General features: G+C 36.2%; 1 protein-coding gene across 3 annotated transcripts; it reads right to left on the bottom strand.

Moving 5' to 3' along the window:
* Positions 1-626: 626 nt before the first annotated feature.
* Gin1 (gypsy retrotransposon integrase 1) lies at positions 627-21,177 on the bottom strand. 3 transcript variants are annotated; one of them, XM_004652488.2, is made up of 9 exons: positions 21,082-21,176; positions 19,435-19,513; positions 12,677-12,822; positions 10,631-10,824; positions 8,560-8,865; positions 6,474-6,665; positions 6,207-6,383; positions 5,479-5,761; positions 627-1,364 (listed from the first exon to the last, which is right to left on the bottom strand). In XM_004652488.2, the coding sequence occupies exons 3-9, from the start codon at positions 12,813-12,815 to the stop codon at positions 1,096-1,098; spliced, it is 1,560 nt and encodes a 519-aa protein (XP_004652545.2). In that variant the 5' UTR covers positions 12,816-12,822; positions 19,435-19,513; positions 21,082-21,176; the 3' UTR covers positions 627-1,095. The 3 variants fall into 3 exon arrangements, with proteins under 3 accessions (XP_004652545.2, XP_044989010.1, XP_044989009.1); XM_045133074.1 differs by lacking the exon at positions 627-1,364 and adding an exon at positions 3,840-4,068 and having other exon boundaries at positions 21,082-21,177; XM_045133075.1 differs by lacking the exons at positions 12,677-12,822; positions 19,435-19,513; positions 21,082-21,176 and having other exon boundaries at positions 10,635-10,771.
* Between the last annotated feature and the right edge of the window lie 81 nt (positions 21,178-21,258).

Raw genomic sequence — 21,258 nt, 5'->3', positions numbered from 1 at the left:
GTATGATAAATGTCTCTGCAAATCATGACCCAACATGTGACTCTGACATTCTTTCCGCCCCCTCTTCCGCAAGATTTCCCTGAGCCATGTTGGGTTCATTTTTGGTCTGCTTCAGTGCTGAGGTGTTGGGGGCCAAGCAAATACTTTTTAACCAACATATAATTTCAGACCCTAACTCTCAAAAGGGTTTTAAAATTCAAATAATTTGAGTGGTCAGTCCTCTGTAAAAGCCCATTAAACCCTAAGTTAATTCCAAAAGTACTGTTTTTAAAAGTTCTAATGTTGGGGTGGAAGAGATGGCTCAGTGGTTGAAGCCTCACTCTCAAATAAATAAATCTTTTAAAAATATTTTGTTTATTTTTAAGCAGAGAGAGAAGGCAAGAGAGAGAGAGAGAATAAGAGAAAGAGAGAGAGAGAATGGGCCTCTAGCCACTACAAAAAAACTCCAGATACATGTGCCACTTTGTTCTTCTGCTTTTATGTGGGTATTGGGAATCAAGCGTGGGTTTTTAGGCTTTGCATGCAAATGCTCTAAACACATAGCCACCTCTCCAGCCCTTTTTAAAATATTTTACTTATTTGCAAGCAGAGGGATACAGACAGAGAGTAAATAAATCCTTAAAAAGTTCCAATGTCACATGAAGTTTAATTTCATTCAGTTTAGAATTCACTCAATATTTATTAACTCATTCAAAGTAGTTTAAACTTATTTGAAAGGGGGAGACATTTTATAAAAATTAGAACTGAAAATATAGTACCAATATCAGACAAAGGTTTGAAAGTTTGCTGCTGGAATTTGTTTCCTAAGAAGCAATGTTTATTTGTTTATTTATTTCTTTTCTTTACATAGAAGAAAAAATAAAACAAAAACCTAAATTCTGTCTATTATATGTTTATGTTGCAGATATAAAAGTGTATGTCAATATTCCATTGGGCCACAACATTATAGATAAATAGTTATAAACCTTCAGAAACTAGTCATTAAGTATGTGTCAAAACACTGCTTCTATATAACATTATTTTAACAGATAACATACAAAGACTCAGGTGGTTTATATATTGTAAAAAAGCATTTGAAATGAATTTGGGTTTTTACTAACTTAAGTGCTCAAGTACTTGATTTGAAGAGTCCAGTAGACTGAAAGTCTGTTTTTCAAGAGTATCATGCCCTTCTATCAAAGGACAGACTTTGGAATCTCTATATTCTAAAAGTTCACAGTCCTTGCTTGATGTCAGTAACTCATTATCAACTACGCCAATAGTTGTATCTTCTACCAGAATGTTTGCTTGATATGCTCCAATATCAGGCAATCCAAAATAGTCATGATCTGCCACGACTGACCCATGCAAGAGAAAGAGACTGTCTGAAAGAGAAGATACCAAATGTATTTTTTGTTAAAATTCAGTAAAGAACAAAATCCATGATAATAAAAATTTAACTACCAATATGAACTTCTGGAGACTTCTCTTAGCCATTAAGTAAACATATACATTAAAGAATTACGTAGGGCTGGAGAAATGGCTTAGCAGTTAAGCGCTTGCCTGTGAAGCCTAAGGACCCCGGTTCAAGGCTCAGTTCCCCAGGTCCCACGTTAGCCAGATGCACAAGGGGGCGCACGCGTCTGGAGTTCGTTTGCAGAGGCTGGAAGCCCTGGCGCGCCCATTCTCTCTCTCTCCCTCTATCTGTCTTTCTCTCTGTGTCTGTCGCTCTCAAATAAATAAATAATAAAAAAAAATTAAAAAAAGAATTATGTATAAATATATACATATACAAAAATGTATTTGACATATACGAAGGCACATCAAAAATTTTAAGAGGGGCTAAAGAGATGACTTAGTGGTTAAGGCACCGGATTGCAAAGCCTGATGGCCTGGGTTCAATTCTCCAGTACCCACATAAAGCCAGATGCACAAACCAGAGCATGCATCTGGAGGTTTTTGCAGTGCAGAGGGCACGGTGCACATATTTTCTTTCTCTTTGTGTCTGTTTCTCTCTGCTTACAAATCATTTTTGTTTTTGTTTTTGAGGTAGGGTCTTGCTTTAGCCTTGATTGACCTGGAATTCACTATGGATTCTTAAGGTGGCTTTGAACTCACAGCAATCATCCTACCTCTGCTTCCTGAGTGCTGGGGTTAAGTTAGTATGCACCACCACACCTGGATTAACAAATAAATATATTTTTTTAAATTAAAACTTTTTTATTTCTTTGACTAATTTTTGGTTCAAATTTGTATGTGTGGTGTATATTAGAGGTACTGGGAGTCAATATAAATTAAAAACAAAATTATAAAACTATGTTTTTATCGTGACAATATCTGTAGTATGGTTCTACAAAGTCACTCTGGAAACATTAATAAAGCCAGAATGATTTATTTTTAGCAAAGAGAATTGTTAAATTTTTATATCTCCAATGTTTATATGTTTCACAGTAATGAGATAGCATCAATTTGTTATATAAAGTTATAAACAATATAAAGTTTCTGTGATGTAAGGAGGCAGATTTCAATAAAGGAGCTTTAAAAATAGCTTACTTAAGTGAAATCTGATAGCAAAAATTCTTAGGAGCTTTAAAGGTCTACCCAATCCACAACATAACACTGACAGTGAATTTTTTTCCTCTCAGCATTTTGTCACAGTTTTAGAAAATTTATCATTGTCCCAGGAAAAAAAAAAAATATTTAGAAAGGTTGTTAAACTGATAGAAAAGTAGCAGTATTTGTTATAGATGCTACAGAACGTAACTGCTAGTGCTTTGATTTTAGCCCATTAATACCCATGATGGCCTGAAAGCTTACAGACATTTATGATAATAAATTTTTGTTGTTTCAAGGAACTAAATTTATGATAAATTGTTATGGAAGCATTAGGAGACTTATGAAATAAAAATCATTTTACAAATGGGGATTTTCAGCCAAAAAGAAAAATGAATCTAAATCTTTTGGATGAGGTAGACCTAAATTTATCATAAACAAATTATAAACCACCTAAAATTTGCATTGGACAGGCTAGTAAGTTAATAAAATAATTTCCCCTTTTAAGAGGGTTTATAATGATTACAAAGAGACACTAGTATATTTTAAAAAGTTGTCAAAACAGTTAGTTTGAAAAAGCGCTCAGCATCAAACTAGACAAAACAACAAATAGACCTGCCTGAAACAGCAATGATACACACTGTAGACCTAGTACTAACTTTGTTAACGCCACACTAGTTCCAGATAAGAGTGAAAAAGAAGTTGGCAATACAAGCACAGCTATTTTAAACAGCATGTCTTTGATATAGTGAGGAAATCTAAACACTGGTGAAGAGTACCAATGACAAATGAAGACAAGTATTTAAATTTCATTGAAATGTACAATGACTACCTTTATGTCAACTTAAAGTCAGCCGGTTACTCAAAGACATTTTTTCAGGCTGGAGAGAAGGCTCAGTGGGTAATATGCTTGCCATACAAACATGTGGACCTGAACTTAATTCTCAGCCTTCAGGGAAAATGCCAGGTATTGTGTCAAGTGTCTCAGCAGAGGAGGAAGAGACAGGGATCCCTGGGCCTCGGGAGTTAGCTAGTTCAGCTGAACTTGTGAGTTCTATGTTCAGTGAGAAACCCTGTCTCAAAGAACAAAGTGGAGAGTGATTGAGGAAGACAACTGCTGTCAATCTCTGGCTTCTACATACCTATGCACACATGTGTTCCTATACATATATGAACATGAATCTGCACATGCACATCACACATACACAAACATGCCCCTCTCCAGAACCTTCCAAAAGTAACAAAGAGTTGTCTGCATTAAACTTAGCTCAAGAACTCTTTAGAATCAGCTGGTCAAGAATATACATCATAAAGAAAGACAGGATACTTAATATTTATTTTAAATATCTACCAATGAGAAAAATAACAAAACAAGAAAGGATTAAATAATAACCTAGCATCAGATTATAACATGACCAGATCAATATTTTCTTGGGTTACCATGAAGAATTAAGGCACATTCACTTATCAATCTCAGACACTTAAATGCACAGCAGGAGTAACAATGGCATTTCCTCATATAGTTGGGAGAATCATCTGTGGAAAATTCAAGCATGAGGCAAATATTATATTGCTTTTATTTAGGAACCTTTGTTTAATTCAGTTCTGAAATACTCAGAAGCAGCAAAATATTTGACTTCCTTTCCAAAAGTCTTTGAGAGCAAACTGAAAAGTGTTTACAGTAATGTTTTAAATTTAACTTTTATATTACTGAACATTAACACAGAAAAAAGGATTAAGTCCTGAATGCCAAAGATGAAGGAGGAAATCTTGCTAAAATGAAAGAACATGTATAATCTTTTTCCTACCTAACTTTGAGAGAGGTTTGAAGGGTAGCTCAGGCCTGAGAGGAGGCACATGGAATGAAAACACTTATCTTCTAACAGAGAAAAAGCACTTGTGAGCTTTCAGAACGAGAACATAGGCCAAGATAAGCTTGTGGCTAGAGTAACAGGGTCTGTCACAGAAAGAAAGATACTAAGGGTTGTGGTCTACATCAAAGTAGGTTGACCTGCGACTACTGAGCAACCCCACAAGGGCTTTGCAGCTAAAAAAATAGGGAACAGATAAGTACAGGTGATTTATTTTTGTTGTTGCTCGTTATTTATTTGTATCTCTTATGTAAAGTATATTGTTCAAAATTATACTATAAAATCATTAGATGTTACTTATATTCAAATAATACTAGTGCCTTATCTTTTTGCATATACATATATCTGTATCTGATATACATATATGAAAATGTCATAATGCTTTATCATTCTTTATAAAAAAGGGTAGAATTACCTAATAAGGTACTAATTAACTTCTTGGTTATCCCACTCATAGACTTTCTAGTTCTTTATCTCATTAGACTCCAGACAATATATTTGCTTTCAGCATTAATGATCTTGACTATTATTTTTACACACACACACACACACACACACACACACACACACACACACACACAAATGAGGCACAAAGGAAAACAAAGAAGATATAATCCTTTTTTCTCTGAAATAGGTCCAGTATCTTTTATAGCAACTGTTAAAGGGCACTAGAAATCAAAATAAAATTCCTACATTTTGAAGATATAGTCTATTTATTTGAGAAAGAGAGACACAGACAGACAGACAGATATAGAGTGGGCATGCCAGGGCCTCTAGCCCATGCAAAAGAACTCCAGATGCATGTACCACTTTGTGCATCTGGCCTATGTGGGTCCTGGAGAATTGAACCTGGGTCCTTTGGCTTTACCGGAAAGTGCCTAACTAAGTCATCTCTCCAGCTCCAAGAAGGTATGTTCTAATAAGAGATTACATGCAATACCTAAAACTTTATGAAGATTTACAAAATTTAGAAAAGAAAAGAAAGCCTAACCAAAAAGGAAACAACAGTTTTTGTAGATGTAAATTTCCTCTCATTCAAAAAAAGTAAAAACATAGAGAAGTGATGCATATCTACCTTGTTCACTGGACTCCCTTACATAAGGCTTAAGGTGGGACATTTTGATAGGTCTTTTCAGTCTAGTCCCAGTATTGTCTCTTAGGACAGCACATCCACTTTCTGTAATATAGTCTATGACACAAGGGCCAACCCATTCAGACTGGAAACGGCCATCCTTCCACCAGTTTTTCCTTTGTCTTAAAACTTCATGTCCTACTTTTAAATGAAATGGATTTAATTGCTTTGCTTTCTTTTTAGCAATCTTGCTTTTATTTGTTTCATTCAAATTGTTGTTCTCATTCTGTAAGTACAAAAAATTATAGTTATCTCTTGAAAGTAAAGGCACATAATGATAATATTACAATTCACCAAGATGCGGCTGAAAGGTAGAATGAATCCTAATTAAAATCTCAAAACATTTTAAACTTAGAATCATTACCACTACTTTACTTAGAATGTAAAATAAAATTGGTTAAGTAATTTTATCATCTAACTACCAAAAGTAGCAAGACACAGATTAGAATCCAGCTTTATGTAATTTAAACTCTATGGCTTTCCCAATATTGTGTTTCAGAATTTCAAAGTTTATAAGCATCCTTTTTACCTAACACAAGCAAAGCTTGGTAGATAAAACCTTTGTGTTTAACACATAATATACATGTGCAAGCACATCCAAAAGTGCTGAGTTAAAAAATATATTATTACTTTCCAGAATTTTATGTAGCTTATTTACTAACTGGACCCACCTGGCCCACGGATGTGGTCTTAGTCTCCACTATTTTCTCAGCTTCTTTAATTGCATCTACAATTCTGGCAAACATACTTGTATTGTTAACATCCACTTCATGAGGGCTACCTGATGACTCTGGCATATAGGGATTCCGATTAAACATTTGAAAATATGGTGTATTTTTTGTAGGCTCCTATTTTTAAGAAAAAAAAAACAGCGAATCTATTATAAAGCATTTATACAGATATGCCTTAGAAGTCTAGAATTAATAAAAGGCACATACCAAATGAGTTACATTGAAGGCAAATGAGAGAGCTGATAGATGCTCATCCCAGTTGTCTGGGTGGTCAGCACAGTGTTTGGAGAGAAAGGTTCTAACTGTGCTTGGTGTACTTTCAGATGGATTAATACTTCCAGAGGCATGAGATATTACAACCTGCTTTACACCAAATAATCTACCCAATTCAACATTGATCTGAAAAATATGAAAAAAACCTGACTTTTAAAGATTTGTATTTTTAAATGATTTAAGAAAAAAAGGCTTCAAATAAATGTGAACCTTGTCAATTTCATTGACCATACTCATTTAAGTCAATATGTTAGATGTTTTACATCATCATTATACCTTACAAGGATTTCATGAGGTATTATTAGCCCCATTTTGAGGAAGTTTAATCTTTGTCTTACCAAACACACAGTACAACAAGGAGATGGAAAGACAAAATACAATATTAACACTGTGTTCAATTAATTTGTTAATTCACTAGATTTTAAAAAAGTAGCCAGCAGGTCACACAATCCAGTTAATTGTAGCCCAGGCTGATGTTAAACCTGACACTGATCACATTGTTGAAACTGCACTCAATTTCCTTATTTGTAAAATGAAGAAAATCCTAATCACAGAAGTTCTGAAGATTAAATGAATTAATATTTGTAAAATATTTAAAATAATCTCTAAAACTTTTACTATTTCTATTGCCATAACAATAGCTATTATGTATATGTTCTCAAAAAAGTAAAAATGAATTTAAAAAATATATAATGGTAAACTTTTCAAATGTAAAATAACTATTTTTCCTGTCTCATCTCTCACAATATTTATCACATTTAATTGAGTTAACCTTTCATAATCTTTTTTCCTGAAAAGACAAGTACTTCCAGAATAATTAAAATGTCAAAGTTTACCAAAGATAAACTAACAAAAACAAGCTACACTTCCCAAGCTCCCTGAAAAGTACAAGTGGCCATGCAACAGACCACTATGGCAGAAAAAGATATGTAAAAGTTGCTGTACAAACTCACTTAGCAACAGACTGTTTTGCCCATGGCTCTCCTTTTTCTGACTGTAATGTACACCTAATGACATGGGCTCTGGCAGCCATATTTGGAGCATAAGATTGAGAGTTACACCCCAAAGATGGTGAAACAGAAAGCTAAAAGCATGGGTTTCCAGGGACATTCATAGCTACTATTATAACTCTGTATACCCTGGGCTCCTTTTAAATGAGTATTAAATAAACTTTTATTTCAGCTTATGCATCAGGGAAGGGAGGGAAGTCCTCTGTAACTTTCCTCTGAGTACAATGCCTTGCTCATATGTACTAATTCAGGGTGCCTTTTAATAGAAAGGTAATCAGGAAACAATTCCACAGAACAGGTATCATGGGGTCAACTTCAACCTCAGGCCTTGATCAAGACTTTGTTAAACTGTTTCACAGCCAATTTTCATACATGTAGTTTGTTTTGATCATAATCCCCTCTGGTAAGCTTCTCTTGGCCTTCCTCCTTTCTCCATCTTCACCTGAACTCCTTCTTCTTGCTAACTAGCCCCTCTTCTACTTTGATGTCTTTTTCTCTGTCTTCCCCCATAAGGATGGACAAGTCTTGTATTGACATGTTAATCACTAGAAATTATAGAGGCAACATAGTTATGACGCATATAGACCAATAAGAAAAATACCCTGTAATCACATTACTCTTAAATTTTAACAATTCCAATAACTTGGCAGATTTTTATAGCTATATATGTAAGCATATACATGTACATAATCACAAATTTTTATATTTGAACACTTATAATTATGTTATTTCCTCCCATTTGATAATATCATTTCTTTTTCTATCTTCTTACTTTATGTCAAGCTAGCTGGAAACAAGCAGCATTTGTCCTGCCTACTCATTTTAGTGAAGATATCCAAAGATTGTGGTAAAATTGCTTAATAGCAAAATATGTGTTACAATCCTACTCTCCCAATTTTTAGCCCCCAAATCCTTGTAGTACACATTATATGCTTCCATATTTATAGCAATTTATTTGAACAAAAGACACTAACATATGCTCATTCTCAAATCTAAGTAATTTGTCTTACCTGTTCAATGAACTCATCTCTTTGATCCATTATTATTTTTTGAGGCGGTCCATATAAGAAAAATATATTTATAATAGCTTTAGAAATTTCTGACACTGAAACATCAGATAAAGGCAAAATCATAATCCACTTTGTGAACAAATCAGTCATGATTATAGCATATACATGACTTCTGTTGCTTGTATGAAAAGGTCCCATCAAATCAACAGTAACTACACTCCACGGATTTTCCACCTTAAGAAGGTGCTGTTTAGGTGCTAGAATAACTGTATTTTTTGCCACTTGGCAATGCTGACAAGCATATACCTACAAAGAGTCAAACAATAAGGAAAATATATATAAACATTAACATTTTAATAAATTATAAAAGCAATCTTATACATCAGGATTTAAAAATGGCTAATAGGTACTTTATGTTTTGAAGGAGAAACTTTGGCTCAGAATAGCCCGCTAAATAAAATATTTTATTTAGAATAACAAATAACTATTACTTGCTATTTCTATTAAATGGCTACCTTACAAGGTCTTATTCATATGGAAACATAATTTTGGTTCACATGCCAATAAATGCTTATGAAATCAAGATATTAAAATAAGCTTTCTATTACTTTTTAAAATGCTTTCACTTATTTATATGACAGTGAGAGCAAGAGAGAGAATGAACATTCCCCCCAAAATGAGGGGAATGCACACGCCAGAGCCTTTTGCTACTATAAACAAACTCCAAATGCGTGTGCCACTTTTGCATCTGGCTTTACGTAGGTACTAAGGAATCAACCCCTAACTGCTAAGCCATCTCTCTAGCCCTGTAATTTTATTTTTAATTGACACATTAAAAACTTTACAAGCCAGGTGTGGTAGCAAATGTCTGTAATCTCTCCATTTTGGAGGCTGAGGTAGGAGGAATGCCATAAGTCCAAGGCCAACATAGAGTAAGTTTAACGTCAGCCTGGGCTACAAAGTGAGATCTTATTTTAAGGAAGAGGAAAGAAAGGAGAAAAAGGTGTGTGGGGGTAAACCATGAATTTAAGAGACACCAAGCAATATTCTATTTTCTATAACTAAATCAGCATGAGTATAATACAAATGATTTCTATATACAAAAGATGTTTCCTAAAGTTCATTTATTCATCTTTTCTACTAATATTTACTAAAATGTTAGTATTAACCCAACAGTATCAATAGATGCCAGAACTCTTCCTAAGACCTGGAAAAAGAAGATGAACAAAAACAAACACCAAGCTCTCAGGTAGCTTTAACCTGAGGGTAGTAAGAACAGATCAACTGACCAATTGACAGATCACACTATTTCTCAAGATAGATCTAGCATTAAATTTTGTAAACTGCCAGGTATGATGGCACATGCCTTTAATCCCAGCTGAAGTAGGAGGATTCTTATGAGTTTTAAGCCAGCCTGTAGCTAAAGAATGAGTTCACATTCAAAGTAAATTCTCTCGAAGACTTAAAAACCACCATATCATATTATCAACAAAATTACTGTTGATTAAAATTTTGATTTTCAAACTGAAGCTTATTAGTAAGTTTTAATCACAAATAGCCTTTTATTTCAAAAATTGTATTCTCAGATGATAAATATCAAACAAATATTTTTTCCAATGTTAAGTACAAAGAAAAGTATGTAAAGTTTGTACTTTTATTTTGCATTCATTTGGTTTTAGGTTTCTGCCACATTTGACATTTTCTGCCTCAAGGTATACTAGGCATAAAAGCTAACAGCCACACTGGAACAAATATATTATGAACACATTTATTCTTCAACAGAAAATCTTGCATGACTGGAATTAAACATGTAATGACTAGCAAAGGAATTTCAGTTCAAATTCTACCTGTAATAAAGAGCTAAAAGGTTCTCAGTAATATCTTATCTAAATAGGATATTTTCAAATATTTAAATAATTCATTTTTAGTTTTATTAATTTTTAAAAGAATTGTGAAGGTAAATAAAACTATACAAAAAGTACTCAATGAGGTTATATAATAGCACAATTTAAGCAATAATAAGCTGTGCATATTTATTACAATCAAAATTCTCCGCACACACAAGCCATACCCACTGTTTGACATCATTGGTCACTGAAGTCCAGTAGTAGTTGGATTCCACTAGAGTGAGCGTTCTGGAGATACCATGATGACCCCCAGAGTCATTCTCATGACATTCTCGTAGGGCTTTCTTTTTTTCTTCTTCTGAAACAACTACCAAACGATTCTGTTTTCTGTCTTTCCCAACATAAAACAGCTTTTTTTCTGAAATGAGTGACACCAAAGAGACAGAACTGTAATTTTTCTACTTCTATAGTCTTAAGATCCTCATAGACTTACATTCAACCCATGAGGGTTTTTAGTTTGCTTTTTACAGAGTCTTTCTCCATTTAAAATACTTACTTGCAGTGATAATACTCTATAATCCGAAAAATCTTCAGTCACCCCTGCAATGAGCAGCAGTTGCCATAATTTTGTAACTAACAATACTTATAGTGTTAGCATGTAACTGTAGGAGCATGGAATCTTTCTATGGGAGTATTCAAATTAGAAAGCACTTGTAGATGCCTCTTAAAAATGGCATAAATTAACAAATGCATTATGTATATATAAGGAACTCCCTGTAAGACAATATTCTGAACTATTTCACAATAACTGTATTACAATAATGCCTCCTTAGGGCTTTTCTTTTTTTTTAAGATTTGGGTGAAAGGTAGGGATGGTACAATGGGAGAAATTGAAACTTAACCTGCAATTTGTGTTTTCTTTAGGAGGATACCAAAGGAGGATCAGCAGATGTCATGCAAGTAGTGGACAGGAAGAACCTCACTTCTCCCATGTGAATGGGATAGCTATTCAAGGTCCAGAGTAGAGCATTAGGTAAGATACTAGGTCCTGAGTAAGCATGTATCTTAAATCAGAAAGGGCAGGAATCCTTTCCATCTTATTATCATTAATATATCATCAGGTCCTAAAATGTGACTGGAATGCAACAAGAATTCAATGAACATTTCTACATAAGTTATTCAAGAAATGAGTGAATGAATCCTCACTTTAGTCTAAGAGGTAATGAGTCAGCCTATATTAAACAAAAGGAGTTACTTATAGGCATGATACAGGCATTTACTAATGATCCTTGAATTTACAATCTTAGACCTTGACCTGCTTTGGAGAAAGTCCAATGCCACACCTATAGGCACAAGTCCCACTAACAGCACTAACATCCATCCAAGTTGACTATACTTATGCTTAGGTCATCTTTAATTCATTTTGCCCTTTGAAGGAGGAAGGAAAGAGAGAAAACTTCTATGAATGAACCTTCAAGATAACCACCCCAGTGACTTTCAAATATTTAATCTACACAGGGAATGTCAATTTAGGAAAACAAATGTAATTCTGAGAATACTTATTGGCAATGGGAAGGGATAAACCACAGTAGTGAAGATAAGATTCTTTTATTCTTGTTTAGTAAGTGACCTAGTTCAACTTTGACACTTTTGTATTAAACAATTAATCATCAAATAATATCCTCATTACAATGGCATCAGTGCTTGAAGAGGCACCCTATAAGTAAGCACCATAAAAGGACAAAAGCTACAAGAAATTAATTTAGGTCAAATTTGTTTTCAAGGTATCCTTGAGTCTGTAAGTTAGCAGGTCTTATGCAAAGTGGTCTTTTTATAGCTCACTGTGATATTTATTTTTCTTTTGAGTATCATTATCAATTTTACTGGTAAATACTTGGCAATAAACAAATACCAGAGAAACATCCAAGATCCCACAAAGAATATGTGTGAAGGGCTGGAGAGATGACTTAGCGGTTAAGTGCTTGCCTGTGAAGCCTAAGGACCCCGGTTCAAGGCTCGACTCCCCAGGACCCACGTTAGCCAGATGCACAAGGGGGCGCATGCATCTGCAGTTCGTTTGCAGTGGCTGGAGGCCCCGGTGCGCCCATTCTCTCCCTCCCTCCCTCCCTCCCTCCCTCCCTCCCTCCCTCCCTTCCTCCCTCCCTCCCTCTCTGCCTCTTTGTCTGTCTCTCTCAAATAAATAAATAAAAATAACAAAAAAAGAATATGTGTGAGGAACCCATTACTTGGGATCTAGACACGAAGCTTACCTGTAAAGACAAACTTCTTTGCTGCTCGTCTTATGCCACTTCTCTCACTTGGCAGTGTGCTTGGGTGATATTCGCCCGTTTTTTTATAATATGCAATCTGTTTGAGATGGAGGTCGCCATTTTTCCCACTGCGGACCATTGTGATCCTAAGTGAGAGGTATTTAAAGACATTACTTAAATGACAAGCTAATTCAGTTGCTATTTCAGTTCTGGCTTCTGTCACATTTCTGCTTATGCATGAATTGAGCATTCCTAGAATATTATCTGTGTGGGAGATAATTGTGGTACTGAAAAGGAACAAAGTGATGTATATGAATTAAAATATTTGAATCCTATTTTTAAGATACATCTTGAAAAATTATCTTGTCTCCTTTCATGTGATGAGAAATTTTCTGCATAGTGGAGAGAAATAAGGAAATGAGCAAATTTGCTTCAAGTTTGCTTGAAGTCTTTTCATTGCCATCAATGGGTATGTTATAAAGGCTGATCACAAGAGTATGTATTTTCTGCTTCCTGTTGGGATTGGTATAAATGCTTACAACTTCAAAATACTAAATTCACTATGGATGCTTGCTTACTGATTGATTACTAGCAAATCTAAGGATGAAACTGTAAGACAATATTATTACAGAGATAATGTTGGAACAAAACAGGACAGACTATACCTACATTTCAGAGCCTAATTAATCCATCATATCCTCTCTTTTGACATAGTTCTTTGACCATCCAATATTCATTTTCTGATCTATTTATAACTTAAAGAAAGACTACCAGTACACGGCTAATATCCCTTACTCTTGCTCTTAGGCTAGCATGAAGTATAGGGTCACCAAAATGGAAAGGCTCTAAAATGCTAAGACAGTCCAACCTTAATCTACAGAACAGGGCATTGTTTTTTTCCTACAGAATATCATCAAACAATTCATTTTATGTTATGTTTTCTGACAGGATGTTCTCAAGCCCAGCCTGCTCTGGAGCTTGAAATCCTCTTGCATCAGCTTCCTTAATGCAGGTAGGTGTCACTGTATGCCACATCGACCCACTTTCAATAAGATGCTTAGTTTTTGAAATTTTATAATAGATAGCTAGCTACACTCTAAAATTAAACAGATATGCTCATCACAATTTCTGAAGCATTTACAAAATGAAAGGATTGGGGTTGGGGATGTACCTCGGTGGCACAGTGCTTGACAAGCACACACAGGCCCTGGTTTGAACCTCAGCTCCACATATATGTACAATTACTGGGTGCCTGGTTTGTGACAGACACAAAATTGGGGCTATAATAGATAATGACCAAGATTCATATTCTCTTGATCTTCACAAAGTTTACATTCTACTGGGGTTCAAAGACTGTTTTGACAGCTATGTTCATATTCACGTTATTCACAATTGATGAAGGTGAAAGGAAACCAAGTGACCAGTGATAAATAAGTCGATAAACAAAACATGATACATACATATAGGAAAATAGCATTTAAACTTAAAGAGTTTTTTTTTTTTTTTTTGTTGTTGTTGGTTTCATGTAGTAGGGTCTTGCTTTAGCCCAAAGTGACCTGGAATTCACTCTAGTCTCAGACTGGCCTTTAACTCACAGTGATCTTCCTACCTGTGTCCCTGAGTGCTATTCTTAAGGGGGTACACCACCACACCACCACCACACTAGGCTAAAAAGGGAGATTTTAACACATGCTGAAACAGGGATGAACATTACACTATGTGAAATAAAACAGACACAAAAGACAAATTTGCATAAAACAGTGATTCCCAGGGACTTGAGGTGGAAACAGGAAAAGTACTGTCTAGCAGGGACAGAGTTTCATCATTACTATAAGATGAAAAGAGTTGTGTAAGAAGTGTGATTACATATGAATATGAATGTAGGTAATGACACTGAATGGTATACTTAAAAACGGTTAAGATGGTAAAGTTCACACCATAGGTCCCTAGCTACAATCCTAACAAATAGAGATTATGTGATAGCTAAATTCTGTTGTCAACTTGACCAGATAGCATACCTATGAAGGGGTTCCTAGGAAGGATTGAGGGGCAAGATCCTCCCCCATAGTGGGCAGCCCTTAAGGGGGCAGCTTACATAAAATTTTTAGGAGAAAGCAGTCCATTTGTCTGATTGCCCTGGCTACTTGCTGGTGAATGCATCTATTCTGGTGCTGCCATCCTTGGCTGACACTAGACCCCAACTTCTTCCAATGTGGACTAAGGACCAGCAGCTCGCCAGGAATCTTTCAGGTCTTCAGTGCTAGATTGGGACTGCTGAGGCAGCTAGCCTCATGGACTGAGCAACTACTAGTTTCTCTGTAGCTAGCCATTGTTGGTCAGCATAGCTTGTGCCCTACAAACTAATGAGTCTCCTTTATTTTGCATATTCATTCCATTGTTCTGTTCTGTTCCTTTAGAGAACCCTAATATAGACTGGCTTTCAAGATGGGCACGATCCCAAATTTTAATTCTAAGGAAAGGGCTTTGAGAAGCCATTGGAAACAAAGGAGAGGAAAATTACATGACTGTGGTATGATTTTTTTTTTTTTCATGCTGGCATTCAAAACCGGGATGATTTAGAAATAAAATCTCTACAGATATAATGAAATTAAAGCAAGGACTTTAGTGTGGGCCTTAATCCAATGTGCCTTATAATCCCTTCCAATAAACATAGTGAATGAAACAATGGAAGTATTTTTTTTTTCTCACTGAAATGTCAATAAAATGTCTCACAAAGGCTGTAAATATCCTCATCCTAACGAGAAGATAAATCATGATAATCTCATCATCATGCCAAATGTCCCCAAAATTATCTACAGAGTCAATGCAATGCCAAGTGCAAATTTAGGAAGTTCTAGTGTAGAAAGTTATAAGCTGATTCTCAAATTGCTATGTGAAATTATAGGGCATAGAATAGTGAAAATGACTGAAAAATACCGTAGGCGAACTTCACATTAGCTGATGTTGACTTCCTACAATGCTATTTAATCAAGATTGTGGTGCCATTAAAATGACACCCAGCAGGCCATGTAACAGAATAGTGTCGAGATAAACCTCATATATAAGAAATTTATTTTCACAAAGATACCAAAAAGGTAACATTTTTAAGAAATGTTACAAAAATTGAACATCCAAGTGAAGAAAAGATGAACTTCGATTCATACCTCCATACATGAAACATAGCTCACAATTGGTCATGATTTAAAACAACAGTACTGCTAGAAGACAGCAAACACTGAAAATGTTTGCAGGGCTGGGCATGTGGTTCAGTAGGTAGAGTGCCTGCTTGCCATGCAGAAAGCCCTAAACTCAATCCCTTGCACATACAAAACCAGGTGTGCTGGTGCACTCCTGTAATTCTAGGACTTGATAGGTGGAGGCAGGAGCATCAGGAGTTCAAGGTCATGGTCACTAGGGAGTTGCAGGTAAGCCAGGGGCTGTATGAGATCCAGTATCCAAAATAAGTAAATAAACAAAAAATATTTGTGGAGCTAGGGAGATGACTCGGTTGTTAAAAGGCCCCAATAAAGTCAGGTGCATAAAAAGGAACATGCATCTGATATTAATTTACAGCTTCAAGAAGCCCGCCCTAGCACACCCAAACTCTTTTCTTTCTCTCTTTCTGTCAAACAAATAAATGGATATCGAAAAGAGAGAGAGAGAGATTGCTTAGCAGTTAAGGTGCTTGCCTGTGAAGCCCAAGGACACAATACTCATGTAAACAGTCAGATGCAAAATACATGCATCGGGAATTCGTTTGCAGTGATTAGGCCCTAGTGGGCCCATTCTCTTTTTCTCTCTGCCTCTTTCTCTCTCAAAAATAGTTGTTGTTTTTTTTTTTCTCCCCAATGTTTGTGACCTTAGACACTAACTTAACTAGGGAGCAGACTATCTGAGTTCAGATCTCTGGACCCCAGGAAAAAGCCTGAAGCTGTGGTGGGCTTATGTTATCCCAGAGAAGAAACTCAAGTACCAGCTAACCTGGTGAAGGAGTGAAAAACAATGAGAGGTGCTTCCTCAAACAAGGTCAATGTTAAAGACCACCTTGAAAGTTGTTCTCTGACCATCACACAGGCTGTCATATGTGCACTCATACACACACACACATTCAATTTATTTATTTTTAAATGTTTTTTGTCATTTTTATTTTTTATTTGAAAGTGACAGACAGAGAGAGAAAGCGGCAGATAGAGAGAGAGAGAATGCGTGCGCCAGGGCTTCCAGCCACTCACTGCAAATGGAACTCCAGACGCATGTGCCCCCTTGTGCATCTGGCTAACATGGGTCCTGGGGAATGGAGCTTTGAACCAGGGTCCTTAGGCTTCACAGGCAAGCACTTAACTGCTAAGCCATCTCCCCAGCTCCACATTCAATTTATTAAAGGGCAAAGATTTGAACATATAGCTCACTAACAAATTATGGTCAGGTAAATAACTGCATGAAAAATGTTCAACGCCTTTAGGCAATGGAGAAGTATGGAGTAAAGTCACAGCCAGTATGCCAACAAAGCCCCCACAGTAAAAGGTAATTAATTAAAAGGTAGTGCACTGCAGTGAGAATGCATAAATGGCACAGTAGGTCTGTGAAGAAGACAGACTTCAGGAAAGAATTTCAGGTGTGTGCCCTGCATGGCAAAAGGATATAACTGTCCTTCCTTTTCCACAAATAGATCAAATTAATAATGGTCTTGAAAAGTCCTTTGAAAATGGTAAAACAATAAATATAATAATTGCTACAATTAAGTACTATTCATTTCAGGTTGTTAAAAATAAACACTCTTTTCTCAAAATCTTAAGGAAAATATTTTAGTTTTCTTTCATTAGTGGTGATTAATGTTTAGAGTAGTATTTATTTACAATGTTTGACAACTAAGAGTAAAATATAGAAGATTCAGGGGGTATATACATTTTTCTTTTCTTTTTCAGTTTTTCTTTTCTTTTTAAGTTTATTTGAAACAAGGTCTTACTCTATAACTCACTGTACTGCCCAAGCTGGCTTCAATCTCATGGCAATCCTCCTGCCTCAGGTTCCCAAGTGCTGGAATGGCAAGGGTGAGCTGATAAGCCTGGCTCAAGGAAGCTTTTGCTTTATAGTTTCATGTAGTTTACAAATTGCCAGTTCTCAAGGTAGATACAGAGAAGAATAAATAATAATTGCATTAGAAAGAAAACCTCATAAAATTTAGTTTTTCATAGGTAAAGCTTCTACTGCTAATATTTGGCAATTATATAAAATAATAATTTAAGGAATCAGTAGATTTTTTTCTTTATTTCACCACATGCTCCTTAGAAGCTATCCATTTGAGAATATTAGAAAGTTGTAATATTAAGGCCAAACAACAAAATATCTTTTATAGCTAGAGGTTATTAAGCAAAGGAAATAAAGAAGTGCTAATTATATATATATAGATTATTTTAAGCATTCTTGAGATATGTTCATATTTTCAAGAGTTTAGGAATGTTGAAGGTAACGAAGGTGGTTGATCGCAACTTCTGCTTTTGCAATAAGACTGTCAGGGTCATATTTAAGTGATCTCTTTACCCAGTGTTCCTTGTCCAGTGTCAAGTAGCATCAAATACTTGTACCAGTACCTATGCATAACTTCTGATAATTTTATTTTGTTTGTCCATTAAAATAAAGCAGTTAAATATCACTCAAATAAAGGTATATGTTTCATCATGGGTAAACAATCCTCCACTTATGCTCATGCAGGCAACCTGAAACAAACTCAGTAGGTTGCATACGCTCACAAGGGAAAAAACATAAGGCATCAAAGTTAGAAAGGGAAGGTCTGGTGGGAAGAAGGGTTTCAATGGAACAGGAGTGGCAAGAAGGGTCAATAAAACGTAAGGGAGGGGATAATGATCAAAATATACTACATATTTCCATAAAAATTGTATATAAAGTTGAAAAAGAAATTTCAAAGTTATAGTGAAAATGGTTGCAGCTGATTAGAGGCAAAGTTGGAACATGTGTATCAAAATTAAGTTTATTAAATTAAAAGGATGACTCTGGGGTTGGAGGGATGGCTTAGCAGTGAAGGTGCTTGCCCACAAATCCAAAGGACCCAGGATTCCCCAGGACCCATGTAAGCCAGATGCACAAGGTGATGCATGTATCTGGAGTTTATCTGCAGTGGCTGGAGGCCCTGGTGTGCCCATTCTCTCTCTCAAATTAATTAATTAAAAATTTAAAAAAGAATGACTCTGTGGTCAACAATTTCACACACAGGATCTATAGTGTAGAAATATACATGCAGACCATGGGAGGTGGAGGCAAGGTAATCAGGAATTTATAGCCATCACAGCTATATAGTGAGTTGGAGAACAACCTGGACTACATGAGATCCTGTCTCAAAAAACAAAACAAAACAAAGAAGATATACATCTATCTGTTTATCTCTGTGTATATAACATAGTCACTTATACACATGATTTTTAATCATGAAAAATGGAAACAACTTAATGGCTATTAGAAGCATATTTAAATAAAGATAATTAAGAAGAAAAGTGAGGTAGAACTAATCATTCTTATGGAAAAAAATCACCATGACTTATTAAATGCAAAAGTTACAAACAATATATCCATAGATATTAAGTACCAAAAAGGACATTATTTGTTGATATAAGAAGTCTGAACAGATCCCAATGAACTGTTAATAATAGTTAATTCTAGGAAGAGCAGTGCTCACTTATTATTCTGTTATTTGCAGACACATTTAAAAACATAATACTTTAGTTATGTGCAGTGATGCTCACCTGGAGTCCAACTCTTTAGGAGGCTGAGACAAAAAGATCCCTTGAGCCCATCAGTTCATGACATAGGAAGATTCTGCCTCTAAATAAACAAAGACAGCATAGTCAGCAAAGTGCTTGCTGCAGAAGCAGATGGCCAGTCAAGTCTAGCCAAATTGGTGAACTCCAGGCCAGTGAAAAACAATGTCTCAAACAGTGGTTTGAGGATCACATCCAACGCTGTCCTCTGGCTTCTACCTGCACACATAGGCAGCCACACAATACAAACATGTATGTATGCATGGTAACACAAAATGTTTTAAATTATAGAGACACTTTAAGGGAAGAAAAATTACCTCAACACTCACTGGTCAGCACTGTGACTGTTATGAATGATGCAATATCTTAAATATTTCAATTGACACAAAATAATTTCATATTTATGGGATACAGTTGCTTCTTGAACACATGCATACAATGTATAAAGATGAAATCAAGGCAATTACCATTTTCATCTTCTTAAAAATAAATCATTTCTTTTTCTTTCACACCCTTCGATTTTTTAAATTATTTTTTTTTAGTGTGTATGTGTGTGTGTGTTCGAGATAGTTTTGCTGTGTAACCCTGGACCTCCCAGGTGCTAGTGATTCCAGGCCTAAGCCAGCACACCTTGTTTCATTTCTTTGTGTTGGGAGCCTTCAAATTCTTTTCTAGCCCTTCCCCACCCCCCATTTTCATCCTTTTCTCATTCTTTATTAATTTCACAATAAATTGTTATAAGTGACAAATCATTCAAGCCATCAACATACACCACTGAAAGGTTACAATACATTTGCATTCCAATTCAGAAACACAAAACGTTGCAACGCTTCAATAAACACACTAATTTGACATCAGAATTCTAATTTTTAAAATTTTCTAACCTCAAAACTAGATATTAAAGATTTCATGCAGGCTGGGATGACTGGGAAATCAACACACCAGGCACTATATATATATATATATAATACATATGTGTGTGTGTGTGTGTGTGTGTGTGTGTGTGCGTGTGTGTGTATCTTCACTTAAATGTACAAAAATTCGTTTAACAAGAAATGCCCTTAATGCAAATTCAAAGTGCCTACAAATGCAACCGTACAGGATAAATTCATTTCTACTTTGAAAATACTGTTGTTCAGAAATGTCCTCGTTTGGGAACTCTGTACCGTAGGCTAAACAGTAGTATACTGTCCCTTCCACTATGGGACCAGCCTCTCAGCCGAGCTGGTCCCCACCACAGCCCTACGGAGTCACATGAAAGGGAACTGAGATAAAAGTGATGGTGAGGGCGGCCAGCCCAGCGCGCACAGGTGAACGGTGAATGAGCGCTCCCTGAGCATTCTGGCAGCCTGAGGGCGGACTCCCCGCGGCCAGGTCCAGCGGATGCCCCCAGCGCACTGGCAGGACGGCGACCGCCGACAAGTGCCTGACCTCGGGGAGGCCACCCCCGGGCCCGCAGCCCTAGCCCTTCGCGCCCCTACGGCGCCTGCGCACAATGCACAGCCTCAGCCCTTCTCGGGGGAATGGATTTGAAATTAATGTCAAGTTTCAGCGCACTAAAGGAAATCATAAAAATTTAAAGATAAATACAGCAGTCGGTATGGCAAAGCACGGCAGAAGGACCCCACTCACCGAAGTCTCTGTCAGTGCAAACGACAGCATTGAAGGTTCCACTCGCGACTTATCTGGTGCTGCCGGAAGCGGAACAACAATTCGGGCGGATCGTTGGTCCCCGTGCCGGAAGTGGTTCCGGCCGGTGTACTTTTTGCGGGAGTCCTGAGGCGGGCGGGGAAGGAGGCGTGCCCGCGC

Source organism: Jaculus jaculus, chromosome 13, assembly GCF_020740685.1.
Source record: "Jaculus jaculus isolate mJacJac1 chromosome 13, mJacJac1.mat.Y.cur, whole genome shotgun sequence".
In the NCBI taxonomy this organism is placed as follows: Eukaryota; Metazoa; Chordata; class Mammalia; order Rodentia; family Dipodidae; genus Jaculus; species Jaculus jaculus.
Note: the sequence above shows the minus strand (reverse complement) of the source record. Positions and strands in the feature narration are given on the sequence as shown.